Source organism: Mastomys coucha, unplaced genomic scaffold, assembly GCF_008632895.1.
Source record: "Mastomys coucha isolate ucsf_1 unplaced genomic scaffold, UCSF_Mcou_1 pScaffold5, whole genome shotgun sequence".
Taxonomy (NCBI): Eukaryota; Metazoa; Chordata; class Mammalia; order Rodentia; family Muridae; genus Mastomys; species Mastomys coucha.
Genome location: NW_022196911.1, coordinates 31,126,453 through 31,148,719, shown reverse-complemented (window position 1 = coordinate 31,148,719; position 22,267 = coordinate 31,126,453). Strand labels below are relative to the sequence as shown.

The 22,267-nt window shown below is 39.2% G+C and overlaps 1 protein-coding gene across 1 annotated transcript; it reads right to left on the bottom strand.

The window, feature by feature from the left end:
* Positions 1 to 2,071: 2,071 nt before the first annotated feature.
* Positions 2,072 to 21,738, bottom strand: Pank3 (pantothenate kinase 3). The gene is made up of 7 exons (XM_031351471.1): positions 21,208 to 21,738; positions 14,592 to 14,944; positions 12,660 to 12,913; positions 10,453 to 10,629; positions 7,073 to 7,196; positions 5,050 to 5,175; positions 2,072 to 3,155 (listed from the first exon to the last, which is right to left on the bottom strand). Exons 1-7 carry the CDS (start codon positions 21,233 to 21,235, stop codon positions 3,105 to 3,107), a joined length of 1,113 nt encoding a protein of 370 aa, XP_031207331.1. The 5' UTR covers positions 21,236 to 21,738; the 3' UTR covers positions 2,072 to 3,104.
* Positions 21,739 to 22,267: the final 529 nt, after the last annotated feature.

The window sequence follows — 22,267 nt, the reverse complement described above, 5'->3', positions numbered from 1 at the left end:
TTGCTTCCATGAAGGGAATACATCAGTTTGGAGAGCTAACTACTAGGATGTGTCACAGGCAGTTTTATCAGTATCAGTTACTAGAAAAACCCCAAACACTACACAAGAGATGATGTGACGACAAGAGACAGTATTTTTGAAATAGTAACAGCTTATCTGTGTAAAATAAACTGGCCCAAATAAATGGTCTTGTCTTTATTTTAAAAAAGAAGTTATCATTTTTTCCCATCTCATTCTTTTAAAAGCCCATATTCACAAAGTCTTCAAGGACACAATGGTGCTCTCTTGTAAGTACCCCCAGCACACCTTTAATCTTGGCATGCAGAGGCAGGGAGATTGAAGGTCAGGGCTTGCCTGGTCTACATAGCCAGTTCCCAGCCATCCAGTGCTATGTAGCTGAGGCTGTCTCAAACAAACACAAAACAAAGTAGCTTTAGAAAAACACTAACACTGTGGGCACTATTTATATATGTGGCTGTGAAATCTGAAAGGTGGTCAGTCCAAAACTGAAATGTGTCATTAAGTATAAAATATACACCAACTGAAGACTAATAATAAAAACAAAATAAACAAGAGGGCAAAACACACCTCCCAATTAATTTTTTGTGCCAATTTCACACTGAAATAACGCGTATTAGATGTACTGGTAAATTAAAAAAAAAAAAAGGTACTAAAATGACCTTTACCTACTTCTTGTTAGCTTTTAATGCATTTACTAGAAGATATACAATTAATTATACATGTTTACATTTTTCCTATTAAATGGCACTGTTTTAGAACACAGACCTTTAACCAGGTTGGTTGATACCAGAAGCAAACCTCTATTTATGACAGCATGTATACAGGGAATTCTCAAGAGCAATATAGGCTAGATTAGAATCTTGGCAGCCTTGATCAATTATGATTCTGTGTTCTTATTAATTCAGTAATTACAGATTATACTTTTAAAAAGGTAAATGTATGAATTAGTTGGTTTACTTTACATGGACCTTAGTAGTTAATTTCAGTTCCAAATGGCAAAATTGTTAGTGCTATATAAACCAAAGCAAAGTGGTCAAATTAATACGAGCACTATTTAATCTTTAAAGATAGCCCTAAACCAATAGTTGCTGATGTATAGAATTTTCACAGTAATCTACAGTTTCTATCATTCAATTATTTTCTTATCTGCACACTCAAGTCAAAACCCTTAAAAAAAAAAAAAAAAAGAAAAGAAAGAAGAAAAAGAGAAAAAGGAAGCAGCAGCATCCACCTGAACAGGCAGCGCCGAGACACAGCCCTGAGCGACACCACTGTGGACTTCAAATGTTTACTGGGCAACTATTGTCACATGCTTCCCTCCCCAGATACTATTTGATTGTAATTTTAGGTAAAGAAAACTGAATTTTAGACACTTGTACATAAACTACACAGACCTGTGTCTTTTTTTACCCTGGAAACATAGGTTTCTCTGTGTAGCCCTGGCTGTCCTTGAACTCACTCTGTAGATCAGACTGGCCTCGAACTTCAAGAGATTTGTCTGCCTCTGCCTGCCAAATGCAGTGATTAAAAGCATAGCCACCACACTTGGCTCCAGAGACCTGTCTTTATCAAGCACCTCTAGACAGTCTACTGGAAACTCTCAACACGGGGGTCTCAGAAACTACACTGATGAAATATTCTTTGAAATGTAAACAATCAAGCCAGGCAGTGGTGGCACTTTAATCCCAGCACTTGGGAGGCATAGGCAGGCGGATTTCTGAGTTTGAGGCCAGCCTGGTCTACAGAGCGAGTTCCAGGACAGCCAGGGCTATACAGAGAAACCCTGTCTCTAAAAAACAAAAAAACAAAAAAACAAAACAAAACAAAAAAAACAAAAAAAAAAAGGAAATGTAAACAATCTAACCTCTTTAAGGGTATTTCTAGAAATACCAGAAATGAACATAGGTTCATTTCCCTTACAGACTCAACTTTATAAAACTAATGGCATCCAAAATGTTACTGCCTATGTAAAATCTGAGAGATTTTAACATTATAAAAAACAGGAATTCAAACCCAAGAATAAGTTCCAAGTAGAAAGACAAATTCTGGATCTGCAATGCTTTCAAGACCAAAAACCGTAAACATCCATCCATCTGTAATTTAGCAACATTGCCCCACAGTCATGTTATTTCAAAACATTCTTTTAAACAGCACCTGATTCTTCCACTGCTACTGTTTATGGCAGGGTACTAATCAGCTTCCATAGCTCAGATGAATGAGAAGAAATGCACATTTGAGCCTGAGATACATACACATGGTAGACAAAGAGCACAAAATGCCACTCACTCTAACCATATTCCATTTGAACAGTCCAAGGACTTAATTAGATAGACTCCAAAGTATGTGATTATGCCCTCAATTTTAAAAACAGTAAACATTTTAACATATATACTGATTAATGCACGAGATAAAGAAAGTATAGTGCCACCAAATACGTGCAAAAACTTCAGGGATTCAATAGAAAAATTCAGGTTCATGTTTAAACACACTATTTCAACTCATCATCTGAGAGAAAATTATACTTATGGGCAGAGGTCATATAGACATGCTTTTCTGAAGATATGTTATAAAACTACCATAGTTAATACTTAATATTGCCTTAACATTTCTAAGTCACAGAAAATGATCTTTGATTGCCAGTACAATAAATTATGAGTATGTTACTTCCTGCTCACTAGTAACCAAACATACATAAAACAGACTCAAACAAATATTTAGAATCAATTATTTTGCATAAACAAACATTTCTGAGATTTTAAGATTTGTGTCTGAGCACACAGTACTACAATGTTGGCTGCATCAAATGAATAGAAAAATCATTGAGAAAAGTTCAACAATCAAGAGGCTGTATTGCATTTAAGATGGAACGCTGGCTATCTATACATAGAAGGGGACATCAATGAGGGATACTTCCCATTACAGGTCTTTCCATGCGGCAAAGCTCACGAGCTTACCGTTCTGACATTTAAAATGAACACAAATAGAGTTACTCTTTTATCCTTTGGTTCCCAGTGGCAAATAATGAACGCAGTTTCTGGATCAGCTCCTCTTGGATGGCATTCCTTAGTAAAAATCTCCATGTTTTAGCTGAAATTTGGCAGTCCAAGAAGTGCACCAACAGCTCCAAAGTATCCCTGCATGATGTTTAAACAATTTACAGCAATGTAGTTTTTAAATTAAGTTGTAAGAACACACATATATGTGATATATATAATCACATTAATATATGAAAGGTACATCCTATAAAAACAACAGCTAAAATCCCAGCACTCAGGAGGTAGAGGTAGGTGGAATTCTGTGAGTCAAGGCCAGCACCAGGACAGCCAGGCCTACATACACAGTGAAACTCTTGTCTCGAAAACCAACCAACCAACCAACCAAATCTGAGAGATAGCAAATAAACCACCTAAAGATGTACATCAAGGCTCTTGAAAAACAAACGCCCAATTCTAAACACAGCAGACAGCAAGAAATCATGAAGTTCAGGGAAGAAGTTAATGAAATTGGGATTAAAAGAACCATACACAAAGTAAAGACCTGATTCTTTGGAAAGTTAGTAAGATTGACAAACCTGAGCTAATCTGATAAAGACACAAATTACTAAAATCAGAGGTCAAAAGGATGTCATTACTATAGATTTGACTAAATGCAAAGTATACATATACATAAATCTTTTAAAAAACGTAAGCTGCAATCTGTATACATTATAGCAAGACTGTATTCCCCCCCAAACAAAAAACTCCCTATAGCTCTGGCACTCTTAGTGTCTGCCTTTGTAGAAGAGTTAAGAGAACATTCCGTTCTGATTTGTACAGATAACTGAGACAGTGAGCTATGGAAGCTTGCTGTAGCAATACTTTGAATGTTCCTAATTCAGAATAATGTAAGCACTTGAATTCATTATATAAGACTGATTAACTGCACAGATTAGAATTTAACTGGATATTGTGACTAGCAAGAAACATGAGAAGCGAATTGCTTGTTTTGTTTTGGACACAGGGTCTTGCCATGAAGCCCTGGCTAGCCTGGAGCTTACACAGATCAGACTGGCCATAAAGCTAGCAAACATTTTGCCTCTCGGGCTGGAGAGATGGCTCAGTGGTTAAGAGCATTGACTGCTCTTCCAGAGGTCCTGAGCTCAAATCCCAGCAACCACATGGTGGCTCACAACCATCTGTAATGAGATCTGACGCCCTCTTCTGGAGTGCCTGAAGACATCCACAGTGTACTTACTTACAATAAATAAATCTTTAAAAAAAAAAAAATCTTGCCTCTGCTTCCTGAGTTTTAGGATTATAGGAGTGCAGCCATTAGAGTTCAACAAGAGGAAAACCAATCTTACAGATTTCAAGAGTTTACAATAGGGTTATTTCTCAGGGTGGAGGAATTAAAAAGAATCTTCTTTGCTTGGACAACCAGGGGTACAATAAATAGTTAAGTTGTCATATGCATCTATCTAAGAAACAAGAAACTTTTTTTTTTAAACAAGAAACTTCTTATTGTTCACTTGGTCAGAAGAGCAATAAAATTCTCATCTGTGAGCTGCCTATGAGGTAGCTAACAGCCTGCCAAATTGAAACAAAATGAAATCAATTTACTTAAGTCAATAATTTGTGGCACACACATGTAATTTCATCATTTATGAGGGCCTCAAATTCAGTCTGAGTCCTGGTGTGTAGTGTGACCTTTCAAAACACATGACTTATGACCCAGGCCTAGGAAAATAGCTCAATCTGTAAACATAAGGAACTAGGTTTGGTTCCTAAAACAAATGCGTTAAAAAAAAAAAGGCAAGCGTGGCAGCACAGCTTTGTATGCCCAGATCTGGGTGAGGCAGAGCTCTGGGGTTTGCAGTCTCACTGGTACAGTCCACGCCAGGGAGAAACTGTCTCAGACTGTGGAGACTGGTCTCTACTTATGTACACATAAAAATAATACACTTTTACATATATAAATACAAGATATATAGAAATACACAATTTCATACAAAACTCACTGTTAAGTAATCCACAAAAAGTGTTTACATACCTCATGTTCTAGAAACAACGCTTTCAATTGACCCTTTGACCAGTAATCCAAAGCATATGCCAGAAGTTTCATAGAGAGAGTATTGACACGTAAGAAGTTTCCAACGAAGACAACTCGATTTATTTTCTGAAAGAAAAGAAAGTGACTTTTAAGGGCATTAAAATATTTGTGTAAGATTGTGGGTGTCATTCATCGGTAACTACTAATTTCTGCATGGAGTTCTATAATTCTGATTACTCTGGAATTAGATAATTTACTAAGACTCCTGCACAACAGCAAGAGTGAACTCTGATGTCTAATACGGACACTGGACTTTAGTGCTGATGTCAGTCAGCGCACATTCCTGGACTGCAACCAAATACAGCAAGAGCCAGAGTGTGTGAGTCAGGGAGGCTCTGCACATGTGTGGAAGGTGTGGCAACTGCCTTTTCTTTCCTTTTTAGTTTTACTACAAACCTTACATTGATCTATTTATGTTACACACATGTACCATCACATGCAACCTGGTCCCTAGAGTAGGGACAGAACATTGGACAGTAGAAATGATTGGGGGAGGGGAGCATAAAAGGTGAATAGCATGAAAGTTAAGATGGGGAAGATGTGCGGCCAGAGGAAGACAAGGCATAAACCAACTAAAGCAGTTTGGGAGCAGGAGAGATGACTCAGTGGCTAGGAGCAGGAGCTGACTGTCCAGAGGACCAGGGTCTATTATTTTCCTAGCACTATCTTGGCTGTCACAATCATCTAGAAATCTAATACCAGAAAATCCAATGCCCTTTCCTGTCATCCACAGGCACTGCATATATATGGTGTACAGATATGTACAGATATGGTGTTAAGATTGTGGGTGCCATTCATCAGTACCTACTAATTTCTGCATGGAGTTCTATAATTCTGACTACTCAGGAATTAGATAATTTACCAAGACTCCTGTACAACAGCAGCAAGAGTGAACTCTGATGTTTAAAACGGACAGTGGACATGTAAGAAAAATAACCATACACATAAAATAAAAAATAATTCTTTAGGCTGGAGAGCTGACTCAGAGTTTATGAGTATACACTACTGATAGCAAACCCCAGGGATCCTCCTGTCTCCCCATCTATGCCTTCTGGGTTTAAAGGTGCAAAGCCACATCTGGCTTCTGACACGGGTGCTAGGGATTCAAATTCAGGTCCTGCACAGCAGCCACTGAGCCATTTCCCTGGCCCTCCATATTTTCCTTAGGGCAAGCAGCACACATCACTCAAACAGCATGAAGAACAAGTCTCAATGCCTTCATAGCCCTGTACAATGCTGCTTGATCCATATGCAACAAGGCAGCACTGTAAAGAAGCCGAGGGCAGTAAGAAAACTTCCAAGCAGCTAATTCATTACTCCACTAATTATAAAGCAGAGTCCACAGAGCCCTTTTCACCATTTACTTCTGAAGACATTTTGAGAGTAGACACTTATCTGTCTGTGTCTGGCCCCGGATTAGTTATGTTTTGCTTGCAGGGCTGGAGACTGAACACCAAGAGCACTGCCTTTTTCTATTTCTCATATTTCTTTTCTTCTTTCTATAGGTTGTTTTGAAACAAACCTGGAACTCTTTGTAGGCCCGGCTGCCCTTAAACTCAAAGACATCTGTCTACCTCTGCCTCCTGAGTGCTGTATTTCTCATGGAAAAAAATGTAACAGAATAATTGGGTAAACGGTATTTATTTTATCTGCTTGGGAATGTAATGAAATAGATCTCAATCTGAGAGACTCACTCGAAAATAAAGAAGCTCTGTCAGTTGCACAGGAATCACCTTTTTTTTTTTTTAATTATTCTTATTATCTTAAATTTTTAAAAAACAAAAGAAAGGGTCTGTCTGTGTAACTCTAAATGGCCTTGAACTCACTATATATGTAAACCAGGTTAGCCTTAAAACTCACAGAACTCCCTCCTGAGTGCTAGGATAAAGACATTAATTAAAGTGCTAGGCCCAGCTTTTTTTTTTACCCCCTCACAATTAAAAAAGGTTCTTGGATGTCTTACCTCATTAACAGCACACATTCGTGCCACAGAACCAATGTTATTAGTGATAGTAACTAAAGTAGCTCTTGCCAGATCCTCTTTACTAACAGTTTCTCGTTTCTCCTTATAAATCATATTACCAAAACTGCAAAGAGAGAGACAGAGAGAAACAAATCAAATCTACTGGTAATAATAATTCACACTAACTTACTAGTAAGCAAGGATTTATTTTATCTACATTTTAAGACCTTATAACACACAAAAAAATAAGAAAACTTAGAAAGCCAAAAAAGTACAGTGATTTGTTTTTAAAGTCAAAATACTGTTAAGGATGATGTCACCTCTAATGTCAATCACATAAGCATCTACAACATACCAAGCATTATGCTACAGACACAAAGGTCCCTCAAGCAGTATACTGTCTAGGGCAGCATTGTCCAATAGAAATAATGTACCACATAAGATATTATCTATTGGCTGGGCAGTGGTGACGCACACCTTTAATCCCAGCACTTAGGAGGCAGAGGCGCGTAGATTTCTGAGTTCAAGGCCAGCCTGGTCTACAGAGTGAGTGCCAGGATAGCCAGGGCTACATAGAGAAACCCTGTCTCAAAAAACCAAAAAGATATCTATTAACCATATTTTACAAAGGTAAAAATAAAGGCAAAATTAACTAGAATTGTTCATCTAAGTGTAGCCATTTGGCCATGTGGCACACATTGGCTACATTCCAAGTGCTTGTTGTACACATCTTGTTAAGAGGCTATCCTATGGACAATGCAGACCACACAGAGAGCAACAGAGACTAAATGTAACAAAACAAAACAAAAATAAGAGACCCAGAAAGAAAAAAAGATTCTATTTTTTATGATAAGAAGAAAAAGTTGAGAAGGAAGGCTTTCCATAATAAAGAGTTTAACTAGTTTTAAAAAAGGAACATTCTAAACAGAAGCAACAGAGGTTAATGTCACAAAAAGTAATGAAACATGTATGAGATCAAACATGACATCAAATGTAAAGAGCCAAGGGTCTCAGAGTACAAAGTGCTGAAAGGCAAAGTCACTATGAGAGAGAGGGCACTGGGTGTCCTGACAAGCAACAGCTAAGTACAACATAACGGAAACCACATACAAACAGAAATGTTTAGGAACACAGAAGGGATGAAGTTCCACCCTTCCCTGAGAATCCAAAAGTTGATGGAAAAGGAGAACGACACACATTTTCTTCAGTGGCAAAGCCAATGCGCCTATGAGCAACACCAACTAAACTCCCAACAAAGCAGAAAGTAGAAGGGGACAGCCAGTCAGAAGAAGACCAACAAAAGTGGGAGGAGTACAAGAGAGGACAATGGAGATGAACAAAAGAAAAAGAAATTATATTCACAAATTAAGTGCCACAATGAAACCTATTTATATAAAATATGCTAACAAAAACTTTTGTTTTGGAACAAATTTAAATTAACAATTTATAGGCAACTTTTTAAATGTCTGAAAGGCACAAAAGAGCCTTAAACAGGTTAAGTTCTATAACAGAAATAACATAAAAATAACAAATAACATAAAAAGATATCACTTTTTTCAAATATTTATGAATTCTCTCCCTCTCTGTTTGCACACACATCCAGAGTTGAGAAGACAACCTGCAGGACCCATGCAGGTTCTGGGATCACCCTGGCTAGACAGATGCGGCAGTAAGCACCTTTATCCACCGAGCCATCTCACTGGCCCAAGAATGTCATTCCCCTAAGTTAACAAAGAAGCTTAATGAAATCACAGAAAATAAACAGAACATACTTATGCATCTATAACTTTAACAGAGGTTAGCAATAATACAATCAGAGTAAAAAACAAAACTAATGTATGATGAAGCTATCTCAAATCAATAGAAAAATAAATGTTAGGTCCTTGTGAAAAAATTGAAAAACTAAAAGTGGATCCATCTCATCACACAAAACTGTAAAGAAAAAACATATATGTTTGTATCAAAGACTGAAATATAAAAGTAGTAAAGTGGGGCTGGAGAGATGGCTTAGCAGTTAAGAGCACTGACTGCTCTTTCAGAGGTCCTGAGTTCAAATCCCAGCAACACAGTGGCTCACAGCCATCCGATGCTCTCTTCTGGTATGGCTGAAGACAGCTATAGTATACTCATATAAATTCAATTAATAAATCTAAAAAAAAATTTAAAAATTTAAATAAAGCAATAAACTGTCAGGAAAAAATACAGGTTAATTCCTTTATATATTTGGAATGTGGACTTACTTACTATGAATCAATATCCAGAAGCCATAAAGGAAAAGACTGATAAATTCAACTGTGCAACAAGCCAACAACAACAAACCCATGAGCAATCACTAAAAGCACCATAAGGTTCTCAGCCGACTGTTGGTAAGGTGCTGCTTCCTTAGCAGGTCAGCCAAGCTTCAGAAGCTCCAGAGCACACTTGTGCACTGCATGGAAATACTTCTACCTGGTGGGCTTGGTGAAAAGCACCACTTGGAGGGCATGCTCAACAATACCGTAAAAAGTACTTACACTTTTATCTTTGGGAAGGTAAGCTTCAGACAGGACTACAACAAGGACAAAGACAGACTAAAGCTACAATATAGAAAGACTTCTTTCTAGGACATGTGACTATCTTAGAGTCACACATGCCATGTAGGAGCACAAGTTTTTGGATAAGCAGATTATAGGATATGATTTTTATTTGTATATAGTAACAGGAGATGGATGCTTTGGAATACAAGACACTTCTGTTTTCCTGTTTTTGTCTTTTTAAGACACACTGTGTGGGCCGGACAGGCCAAAAACTCCTTCTTGTAGATCTGGTCAGCTTCAAAAAACAGAGTTCACTGAGTTTGAAGCCAGCCTGATATAGAAAGCAAGTTCCAGGACAGCCAGGTCTGTTACACAGAGAGAACCCTGTTGTTTTTGAAACAAAACAACAACAACAAAAGATCACAGAGCTCCACCTGTCTCTGCTTCCTGAATGAGATTAAAATTGTGTGGTACTATACCAAGCTGAGAAGTTTCTTCTTGTCCTGCAGTGCAGAAAATCAAACCCAGCCTTGTTCCTCCACTGAGAAACATCACCAGCACAAGGCAGTTTTTTACAGGGCGCACACAAGATAAATTTCTTAATGAATTTTTATGTTTGCTGACTGTGCCATAACTTGCTATGTACATCAGGCTGACCTCAAACTCAAGAGATCAGCCTGCCTCTACCTCAAAAGTGCTGGGATTAATGGCATGTACCACCACTACCCAGCTTGAATATTTTATTTTTAAACCTCAATGTTCAAAATTTGAACTCTAAACAGAGAAAAGGAAATCACCCTTAAACTCCATGGCATATTATTTTCCAAAAACTAAACAGACAACTTGAACAGCAACATAACTTACCTAGATGCCACAGCCCAACCTGGCAGACCAAATCTTTCATAATCTCCTCCATAAATATCTCGGACTAGCCTATCAGCTTGGGTGCTGTCACCTTTGGATGCCATTTCCAGAGCCTCTTCAAAACTTTCACAGCCAGTCAATAAACTGCATAAACCAAGAAAGGTGCCCCCTCCAAGGCTAAAAAGGAAAATAAAATATACTTGTTAAGTTGCATTTACATGTTATTTTCTTTCCCACGGTAAAAAGACATTCACTTATTGAATAAACAGGAAAAACATGGTAAGTGCTAAACATCAACATGATAAATAAGACTACTTGTCATATAAAAGGTTAAATCTGCTGGAAGATTTAAAAACCCCACCTGGCATCTAATAACAAATTGTGCAATTGCTAAAAATATACTCCTGTGTATGTATTGAAAGAAATACTAATAGCAGACTGATGAGACCATGTGCTACAATGTCAGCTGAGACAAGAACTTGAATTCTGGGTCAGCCTGTGCAACATAGAGTGTGTGCTAAAAATATCACACAAAAAAGGGAAATCTGTGGTTTTAATTCCCAATAAATGACTTCATGAAAGGTTTATTTAATTGTTAGACTAAAATCAATTCCCTATAATATATAAATGTCTAACATGAACAGACAAATGCCCAGAGAAGTGTATATACCCAGCTGACCATCATGTTAAAGACAAACTCAGTACCATTCTCATATCCTCTTGGATATGTTCATAAAATGTAACTATGTGGCTCTCTAGTCTACAAATGCAAAATTTTTGCTTGCTAGTCTCACCTACGTTTCTATTTTTCAGTTAACCAAAACAAGAAAAGTTTGTGTATTATTACTTGGTACACAAAAGTGGGCTTTTAGAGTATTAATCACTATTAGAATACTAATAGTTTAAATATTTCAGTAGGAGTATTGCTTTAAAATTAATCCCCCTATAATCCCACATAAAATTTAAAATTTCTGTTCCCTTACCAATCCTTAAACGTTCATGAAATATGGAGAATTAAGAATTGTAAAACTTTTAACACTCGTATTTCAGGTTATAACAAAAAAGTTATGGTCTATTTAAGAACTTTTATTCAATAAGGAGTTCACATTAAATTCATCCTAAAAATTAACTACAAGGCTCAAAGTTAGAGAGGTGGCTCAAAGGTTAAGAGCACTGACTGTTCTTGCAGAAGGTTTAGATTCAGTTCCCAGCACCCCATCAGGCAGGCAGCTTACCAGCTGTACTGCAGTTCCAGGACATCTAACACTTTGGCCTCTGTGAACATCCACACATATGTGGCGTTCATAAATTCAAATATACACATATAAAAAAAAGCATGCAAAAGAATGAACTATACTATCTGATATTGTACTTTAAATGAAAATCTATATAGTGCACAGCAAATTTTATGCTTAAATATACCTATTTTAAGAAAAATACAGAAATTAAAAAAAATATAAACAGATACTATGGTTCTGAAGTCAAAAGAATTCTGTTAGCAACACTGTTAAACTTAGGAGAAACAGGGAAATTATTCTATACAAAAATTAAATGACTATGGAAATTCTAATGCCAACTAATGTTGACCATAAGTAAACACTTAGGGACTTTAGTTTTAAATCATTACATTAAAAAAATCTTACAAAAAGAGATCTGCAACATTTTAACTTACCACATCTGCATTCTTTTTAAAGATATTACTGTTTTGTGTTCGAGTGTTTTGCTTGTATGCATGTTCCAACCCTGTGCGTGTGTGTGTGCGCGCGTGTGTGCCTAGTGACAAAAATGTTCCAACCCCATGTGTGTGTGTGTGTGTGTGTGTGGCTAGTGACAGAAAATGCCAGAACCCCTGGAACTGGAGTTAAGGATGGATGTGAGCTACCATGTAGGTATTGAATGAACCTGGTTTTCTGCAAGATTAGCAAGTACTCCTAACTGCTCAGCCATCTCTCCAGTCCCCTATATATTTTGCTGTTGCACAAATGTGTTTTTTTTTTTTTTTTTTGGGGGGGGGGGTGTATAACTGTATAGCAATATATAGCAAAAACAGCTGGGGACCTAATTCAGTAGAGTATACTTGCCAAGCAATAGTATTAGAGACTCTTTTGATCTCCAGCACCAAAACAAACAAACAAAACAAAACTCACCCAACAACTTTCATGCATAAAACATGATGAATGATATAATCAAACCAAAAAGATTACTACCTTGTCCCAGTCACTCTTTTATAGTTGTCTTTGGAATGGACTGCTAAAATACTGACTCCTGAGCCAATATTCACTACCAGCAGTGGATAAGGATCATCCAGGTTAAAAGGCATCTTTTGGCATCGCTCAGGTTCTGAGGCATTAGCAAAATAATAGCATTCTGCTTGTCCATTGAAACTGACAGAATCTATATACAGCAAGCCCTTTACAAGGCAGTCAAGTTCATCCAGTTTGTGCAGGTGGAGGTTTCCAATCTGAAAGAAAAAAAAAAAACATCAGAATTTTAAAAATATCAAATATATTTGGTTTAATTATATTGTATAGGGCTGGCTCAGCGGGGAAGAGCACCTTCGGAAGGTCATGAGTTCTGATCCCAGCAACCACATGGTGGCTCACAACCACCCAAAATGAGATCTGACGCCCTCTTCTGGTGCGTCTGAAGACAGCTACAGTGTACTTACATATGATAAATAAATAAATCTTTAAAAAATATATATATATAAAAAAATTATATTGTATAGTTTTCAGAGGCTTTATAAAACTTCAGTATTATTTTTATTTAAAGCGCTGCAGGTTTCATTTTGTTTAGGGTCAAAAATCTATAGGACTGACTTCACATACTTACTCCCTGGGTTCTCACCACCTTTTGAGGTAGTTTAGATTCCCATGGATGAAGAGGACGCAGGTATCAGAGTAACATTTTGGGACAGAGATAGCTCAGCAGCTAAGAGCACTGACTGCTCTTCTAGAGAACCAGAGTTGAATTCTAGCACCCACATGGCAACTCCAGTTCCAGGGAATCTGATACCTTCTTGTGGCAATTGTGGTCACTAGACATGTACATGGTCACAGACTTACATGCAAGCAAAACACCCATGCATGTAAAACAAAACTACTACCAAATTAAAATAAATAAAAATATGTAGTAGACAGGGTCCTGGGATAGGAGACATCTACCATGCACAGGACAATTGTGCAAATTTTAGAAATCATCTCATCTCTGCATTATCTTTTACTATTCTGATACACATTAATTCTAACTACTAATGCACACAACCATGAGTATCACTCACATAGTTTCAATGTATATATTAATCTGCTAGGATGACATTCCAAAATACTGAATTACATGTGATAAAACTCCAAATACAGAAACACAATATCCTTTCAGTAGTTTTCTTGTCACATGTATACAACCTCAAGGACAGAGGTGCATACTAACATAACTTATTTCAGGAAATAAGACAGCCAATATGAAAACAAAAATCAAAAACAAACAAAAAAAGCCAGGGTGTGGGTGTACTGAGATGGTGCAAGCCTTTAATCCTCCCACTCAGGAGCCAGAGGCAGGTAGATCTGAGTTCTAGGCCAGCCCCATCTACAGAGCAGCCAAGGCTACACAAAGAACCCGTTTTGGAGAAAAAAAAAAAAATCAAAATCAAAATTATGACAGTAACAATAAGACTGCCAGATTGACAGGGGTCCCCCAGCACAGCTCTATAGCACAGCTCTACCACATCCACCACATTCCATCAACATACTGAAACCCAAGCAATGTAGATAGCCCATTGTTCCAAGTCAGTATCTACTCATGCACATTCAACTCAGGAAAAGGAACATTCTAATCACTGGTTCTCAACCTATGGGTCACAATACCCTTAAGGGTCAAACAACCCTTTTCATAGAGGTTGCCTAAGACCACTGGAAAATACAGATATTTACATTACGATTCATAACAGTAGCACAATTACAATTATGAAGTAGCAACAAAAATAATTTTTTGGTTGGAGTCACAACATGAGGAACTGTATTAAACGGTTGCAGCATTAGGAAGGTTAAGAACCACTGGATTAGATCGAAGCCCAGCCTTGTATTTAAAACAATATTCACATATAAATATTAATTTTTGGTTTTCAAGTAATAAACACTTACTGTGCGAAAATCCTTCTCAAACTTGTAAGCACCACCTCCTGTAGCACTCAGCACCGTTTGTAAGGTGGAGAAATTTTTATCTCTCCCCATTTGGATAAAAGTAGGCAGGTCCTGGGTTGGAAATCTGATAAAGTGCAAGTTTCCTCTTCGTCCAAAAAGTGTTAAATCCTTCAGTTCAAGATGTACATCCCGAATGCCAGTAGATCCATATGCTACATTAGAAGTCAAATATTTTCGAATACTTTTTAAGCTCTCAACTTCCTCTTGTTCTTCCTCTGCTGTGATATCAATAGGTTCAAAATATGAGAGCTTTACTAGAGTTCCTCCAATGTCCATGCCAAACCATGGGAAAGCTGTGAAGTAGAAGAAAACAGAAAGAAAAAAAATATATATATAGTAGGAAAACAAACTAGGCACAAACTTCACTTCCTCTGAATCATGCGCTTAGTTACACTTAATGACTTAAGACTTACCTTCTGCATGTAACTCACCCTTTCCTTCAGTTTTATCTGTATATACTTCCTAAAAACTTAAATTATTACTGAGACACTGTGGTTTAATTCTTTATCCAACAGGCACCCCTATTCATTCTTATCATGTGACTCAGCTGGCAGCTATCCTGAAACTCACTCACTCTGTAGACCAGGCTAGCCTCAACTAAGAGATCTACTATCACTGCCCCACTGACAAATATTTAAACTAACTGATTATTACTAGGATCTTATTTTTTCTGTAAAGACTTAATGAACTGCCACACGGGTGCTGGGAATTGAACCCAGATCCCCTGCAGCCCCTCTACAAATAAATTTCTAAAATGCAATGAAATCTTTCTTTGCTCATTCAGCATATTAAGTATTTTTGGTAACATACATTCAACCGCCTGAACTGCCTGGATAAGGATAAGCACATTTAGGCTAGGAATAATATTCAGGTTTAGAACTTTAGCTAACTGCTATATGGCTCCGGGTTGAAAAAAAATTTTGATGCCTCCTTGAACCTGGAAAATGCTAAAAACAAAAATTAAGCCTGCTCAAAAGCAAAAAGCCCTTATACAATTAGGGAACTAGGAGAAAGATTCAATCTGAGAAAACGGTCAAGCACAAAAGATCTTGCATGCCAGAATAAGAAACTTAGTCTTGAATCTATATATAATTTCAAGCAAGTATAGTTTGGCTGAACACCATAAGGGTTTCTCAATTAGGAAAATACAGGGCAAACAGACAAAATGACAAATTAGGCATTTGCACTCATATGCAGCTTAATTAGGTAAAAGAATGTGGCATCACTAAGTGCTGCTTTCAGTTCATAAAATCTAGAATTTGAGAAATTCATCCATGGTTAATGAATGGCTTAAAAGTAGAGGAAGGTTTCATTTGTAATGTTACAGGTCATTTCCCTCCTGCCCCATCCGCAGTAATGTTTCTGATGCAATACTGACAGGAGACTTCTATATCCAGTGTTTTAAAAAATCCTTTTTTTACATTTCATGGTTTTAAAAAAAAATTTGTCCTCTGCTTTTTTTTTTTTTTGAGGGTGATCTCATACTATAGTTCAGATTGACCTGGAATTATATGTTTATTTATAAATTATGTATTTATAGCCCCAGTTGGCTTTGAACTTGCAGCAATCCTGATTTAACAGTGTTGGTATTATGGGTGTGACCCTCAAGACCTAGCTATTCTACTTTAAAAATGGGAGCAGATGACACTTATCAAGAGAACTTGAATTTCCCTTAGAATTGCTCTAAATCTTTCAAAAACCATGTTATTAATGACATATTTTGGCGATGCTTGATAAAATAATTTTTCTTCTATTAGCCTAACCAAAAGAAGTTCTATTTAAAGTGATGCTTGATTCTAGATTTCATAATTTGGAAGAATAGAAATCATTTTATCAAAATCCACTAAAAGCCAGTATTTGCATCATCTCTCCCGAGTCCCATTTGGTTTTGATCATTTAAAAAAGCCCAGGACCTTGGTGCATGCTAGGCAAACATCCCCATCCCTTTATACACTTTGCTCAGACTCATGGCAAACACAGGTGTAAAATACACATATGAATGTCACTGGGAGTACAAACTGCAAGTTCAAGGTTTATTCATTTTCCACCCAGGATCCTCTATTAGTAGATTTACAAATGTCAGAGTACTGACACTTTTGAAGGCAAACTTCAAGTTAGCATTTAACATTTCTTAAATATTTTTTTTAAGATTGTTTATCTATTTTATGTATATGAGTACACTGTAGCTGTACAGATGGTTGTGACCCTTCATGTGGTTGTTGGGAATTGAAATTTTAGGACCTCTACTTGCTCAGGTCAACCCCGCTCTGGCCCAAAGAAGTATTTATTATTATACATAAGTACACTGTAGCTGTCTTCAGATGTGCCAGAAGAGGGTGTCAGATCTCATTACGGATGGTTGTGAGCCACCATGTGGTTGCTGGGATTTGAACTCAAGACCTTCAGAAGAGCAGTCAGTGCTCTTACCTGCTGAGCCATCTCACCAGCCCCAATATTTCTTAATCTTAAACAAAACCATGAATTAAATTTCAGTGGAAGCTTGATTAAGCAATGATATTTGAAATTTGTGTATACTAGAGAATAAGTCACCAACTTTTCTAAAGCTGTGACTGAGTATTCAAGTTTTTTATTCTAAGTTATGATGAATAGCCAATTCCAAAATGCATGTTCTGTCTACTCTATGATGTGAGCTATGAAGTGGTCAGGACAAATGGTTGATATATGCTTGGTCCCTCCTCTGGTGTAACACAAGTCCCATTTATTTGAAGCATGAAGAACAAGAAACTATTACTACTGATTAAATCTTTTAGAGAAAGAAAAAAAAAGTTTTAACTGGTTTAAATACTGAGACAGCTCAGTAGTTACATCTACACACACACATAAATAAAACAACTTTCAAACAACTTATTTTTTAAAAAATTTTCTAAGCTTTTTAAAAGTTCCTTGGGCAAGTTGCTTGTACCAAAGGATCAAACATGTCATAACTAAAAAAAGAAAAGTTTTACACATTTAAACACACACACACACACACACACACACACACACACACACACACACACAAAGAGCCCAGGGCAGCCTGGTCTACATGCACAGCAAGTTCCATGAGAGCCAGACCGATATAATAGCACTGCTAAACAAAGCTGCATATGAAAGCTTTCATTTGTTTACAATGATTTTCTTTTTAATATCAGGAAAAAATTGACTGAAAGGAACTTATTCTGCTAGTAGCTCAAATTAAAAGGGGGGAGGTGGGCAATCTAGCCCATTACGTTGATTTGTGTTTATGTAGATGTGCAAGGCATGCCTCCCACAGCCTGAATGTGGAGATCAAGAGGACAAGTTCTAAGAGTCAGTCCTTTCTCCACTGTGTAGGTCCCAAGGACTGTACTCTTGGTCAGCAGCCATTAAGCCATTGCAGCGCAACACCTAGCTTTTGCAGAGATCTTTTCAACTCAGCAGTGTTTTGGAATTCATTTCCTTAAGCCAAGAAATAACCAGTACTCAGGGGCTGGAGAGAGAACTCCACAGTTCGCAGTTAAGAGCAGGTTTTGATTTTCTAGCGGATCGAAGTTCAGATTCCCGGCACCCACTTCAGGTGGCTCCCAATGCCTTAATAAGCCAGCTCAAGAGCTGGTCTGACAGCTCTGGCCCCCACAGATGCACTCAGATACACATACCCACGTATTCACATTAACTACACATAAATATTTTTAAAATCGCATTCAAAGGGTGAGAGGAAGGCAACAAGAGCACAGAAGACAAACTTTCAATTATGAGCCACTCTTCTAGCAAATGGGCTAACTCACCAACTTCTGACTTTTCTAGTACATTAAAATGGATAGGTAATATACTGCTAAATTCCAATGTTTGGAGTTCATGAATAAAAGAATTTCACTCTCCTTAATGACCACTACAAATAAAGGACTGGATTTTCTGAAACAGACAAAATAGCACATCTTCATACCCTCAGTACTAAGATTCCCTGGGAGCCGGGCAGTGGTGGCGAACGCACACCTTTAATCCCAGCACTTGGGAGGCAGAGGCAGGCAGATTTCTGAGTTCGAGGCCAGCCTGGTCTACAGAGTGAGTTCCAGGACAGCCAGGGGTACACAGAGAAACCTTGTCTCAAAATCCTCCACCCCCCCCCAAAAAGATTCCTTGGGAAAGATTTGAGTATTTTTGATTTAAGTAAATTACTCATTTCTAATGGAAGTTACATTAGCAACTCTTACCTCTTAATGTACTTTACTATCTACTAAGAGTCTTAATATAACAAATTACATAGAAGCATGGGATACATAAATACTATGCTCAACAAAACTTTCAAGTACCTTACTATTTGGTTGGCACTGACTCCAAACATTAAACCACCCTTTACCACCATCTTTTTGGTTTTTTTTTTTGTTTTGTTTTTTTGTTTTGTTTTTTTTTGTTTTTTTTCAAAACAGGGTTTCTCTGTGTAGCCTGGCTGTCCTGGAACTCAAAATCCGCCTGCCTCTGCCTCCCAAGTGCTGGGATTAAAGGCGTGCGCCACCACTGCCCGGCTACCATCATTTTATTAATCCAGCTACACAGCATATATATATACGGGCAGAACCTAAAACCCTAAAGTTTAAGAAATCATCTAGGCTAGTTGTTTAAACCAAGCACTTGGGAGGCAAAGGCAGGCAGAGTTCCATGCTAGCCTAGAATATGTAGAAAAACCCTGCCTCAGAAAAATAAAATCATGTAGGAGAAAAGGTGAGATGGGCCTTGAGCAACATACAATGCATACATGTATAAAATTCTAAAAAAATAAAAGAGAGGTCAAGTTCCTCAAGGGAGAGAAGAGCCTGATTCACTTACTTCCTGGAGATGAGTTAACACATAATTCAACTTAGATGATAAAAAGTGATTCTTTTTTGTTGTTTTTCTTTTGAGAGGACTTCTTCTTGTGTAGCTCTGGCTGTCCTAGACTAGTTCTGTAGACCAGGCTGGCTTTCAGCTCAGAGATCTGCCTGCCTCTCATAGGATTAAAGACACAAGCCACCAAGGCCCACCAACCAAATGTAAATTCTACAACAAGCAGAGAAATTTCACTGAAGGAAGATACAGGGGCTGGGATGACAAATGTGAGCCACCATGCTAGCCTAAGGTGCATTAATTTATCCCAGAAAATGTAAACTTAAGTCACTGTTTCAGACTTCCTTTTTTTGTTTTGTTTTTGATTTTTTTTTCTTGAGACAAGATCTCACTACATAATTCCAGCTGGCCTCAGAATTTGGGGAGATCACTAGTCTCTGCTTCCTGAGTGCAGAGATTAAAGCTGTGCTGCCACCCTGGTTCAGACTTAAACCAAGAAATCAGCGTGGTGGCACATCCCAGCATCTGACAGGCAGAGGCAGGCAGATCTCTGAGATGGAGGCTAGCCTAGTCTACAAAGTGAGTTCTAGGACAGCCAGACTGCAGAGAACCCTGTCTCCAAACAAACAGGAAGCATCATTAATGCTTTCTATAAGCAGAAAATCTAAAATTAAAACAAACAGAAAACTGTTTCCCAAGGGCTATGCCCTGTAGGTGGAAAAGCAGCAGCTCTGCACTTGGAGCCAGTACAAGGAGGGTACTAAAAGCTACTGGTGCAAAGTCCCCTTCCATCATCTTTAAGCACTGAAAACTCTTCACATTTTTGTAAATATTTCTAGACTGCGTTGGAAGCTGCGTCTATGAAGTTTACGGGAGCAGGCAGGGAAGGTGTTCATGCCCCCCATTTACAGCTGACCTCTAGGTGCAGCTGGGAGGATGGCATAAAACATTAGAAACTGTAAAACCTCTACGACAGGAACACGGATCCCCAAATCCCTAGTTTGTAGAGAAGGAAAGGACAACATTCACAAAGATTGAGCCAATAAATAAGCCAACTACGGGAATAAAAGGCATTTAAAAGATAGCTTATGAAACTTGATGTGTCTCTTATAGCAGGGTTAGAATCTTTGCATGTATATGCATGTACAATTACGGAAAAAGAGCTCAAGGTATTTACCACCATATTAATGTGGTTCGAAGTGTTCGAAATAGCTGAAACACGATGTTTAAGCCTTGCTGTTTATCTGCTTTCTAAAACACGGAAACAGCTGATTTTCTAAATTGCCCAGGCAATTAATTTATCTACAGGCAGATTACATGCACAAGCGTTGAAAAGCTCCAACTGCAAGGCTGACAACTCCCAGGAGCCCACCTGGACTTCAAGGACACACGCAGGAAACCCAGAAATCAGTGAAAATGGGAAGGTGGTGGTGTACCAACCCCTATCTGACAGCCATGACTACCTCTTTTCTAGAGGGGACTGGTAGCTGTGCTCCCGTTTGGTATAAAACCCGAGTCAAAATTCTCCGGTGTACCTCCTAGATCTCCAGAAGCAAGTGAGAGCAGCGGGATGGGGGACCGCAGAAGCTCGCCCGGCATGCATGGGGGTGGGGAAGTCCGCCGCCTGCAACCTGGGCTGCAGCGATCCCTCCCTTCCCTCCCTGGCTGGCGCCCTGGAGCTTAAAGCGGGCCGCTCGGCCAGAGGCTCCTAGGGCCGTCTTCCCAACCCAAGGGTCCCCGGTTCCCATCTTACAGGGTTTTTTGGCATCCTTGATCTTCATGGCGTCGGCCTAAGGCGCGAGGGGTAGCCTCGGGTGCAGAGCTCAGCGAAGAGAGGTGAATACTCCCTAGCTGGCTGGGCCGCGCGGCGAGGCCCGGCCGGTTCCTCCCCTCAGGCCGGGCGGGGCGGGCCTAGGGCGGGGCGGCGGCGCCTGAGGCCACAGGCGGCCCAAGGGGCGGCCCCGCAACCCCGCAAGGGGCGGCCGGGACCGAGCGAGCTGGGGAAGGCCGCGGGCCTCGCCGCTCCGTGGCCCCCCGCAGCCGCTCCAAACAAAAGGCCCCAGTCCCCCGAGCCGCCGCCGCCGCCGCCGCCGCACTGAGAAATAGCCCGCCCAGGCCCAGCGCCCACGTGACTCAGGCCCCCTTGCCTCGCTCTCCGCTGGGCTGCTAGGAGTTGTAGTTCTCCGCAGCGTGAGGCTCCACTCTCCTGCGGCAGATACTCGGGCGGACTACAAAGCCCAGGATGCCTCTCGACCCCTATTTCTAGGCCCCCTCCGCTTCCGGAGATCGCCTTAGAGTGGTCCCAGCGGGAAGGAGGCGGGGCCTTAGTCACGCCAGCAAGGAGGCCGCCAATGGTAGTAAGTCGTGGGCGGTCCTGCCAATTCCCGGGCTCTCGTCTCGTCGCGGCTGAAAGAAGAGAGGGGTTATGAACTCTGAGGGCAATGTCATGGCTGTCACGCAGTCGCAGATTTTCCTTGGTTCTTCCCTGTGATGGTTGTGACAAAAGTCAAGGGTCCAGACCACTGAGTACGTTTGATGAGTTAAGTCATTCATTAAAGGAACACCTTGAATATTGGGGTTGGAATGTCACTAATGATGGTAACATTTACCATCGTTATTATTTAATGTAATGTAATCTAGCAGCCTTCTGAGCCACATGCAAGTTTTATTTGCATGAACGAGGCAGTCGAAACGCTTGAAAGTTGCAGTATGGTCGTGGTGCAATGCCGTTAATCCCTCCACTCTGGAGGCAGAGGCAGGCAGATCTCTGGAAATTCGAAGCCAGCCTGGTGTACAGAGCGAGTTCCAGGACA

Excerpts from the sequence above, each read along its gene's own strand:
- Pank3 (XM_031351471.1), bottom strand. The coding sequence starts at position 21,235 with ATGAAGATCAAGGATGCCAAAAAACCCT. Across the intron at positions 12,914-14,591 it reads TTGAGAAGGATTTTCGCACA|ATTGGAAACCTCCACCTGCA; the intron begins GTAAGTGTTTAT and ends TTTTTCTTTCAG. Across the intron at positions 7,197-10,452 it reads GGTTGGGCTGTGGCATCTAG|TTTTGGTAATATGATTTATA; the intron begins GTAAGTTATGTT and ends CTCTCTTTGCAG.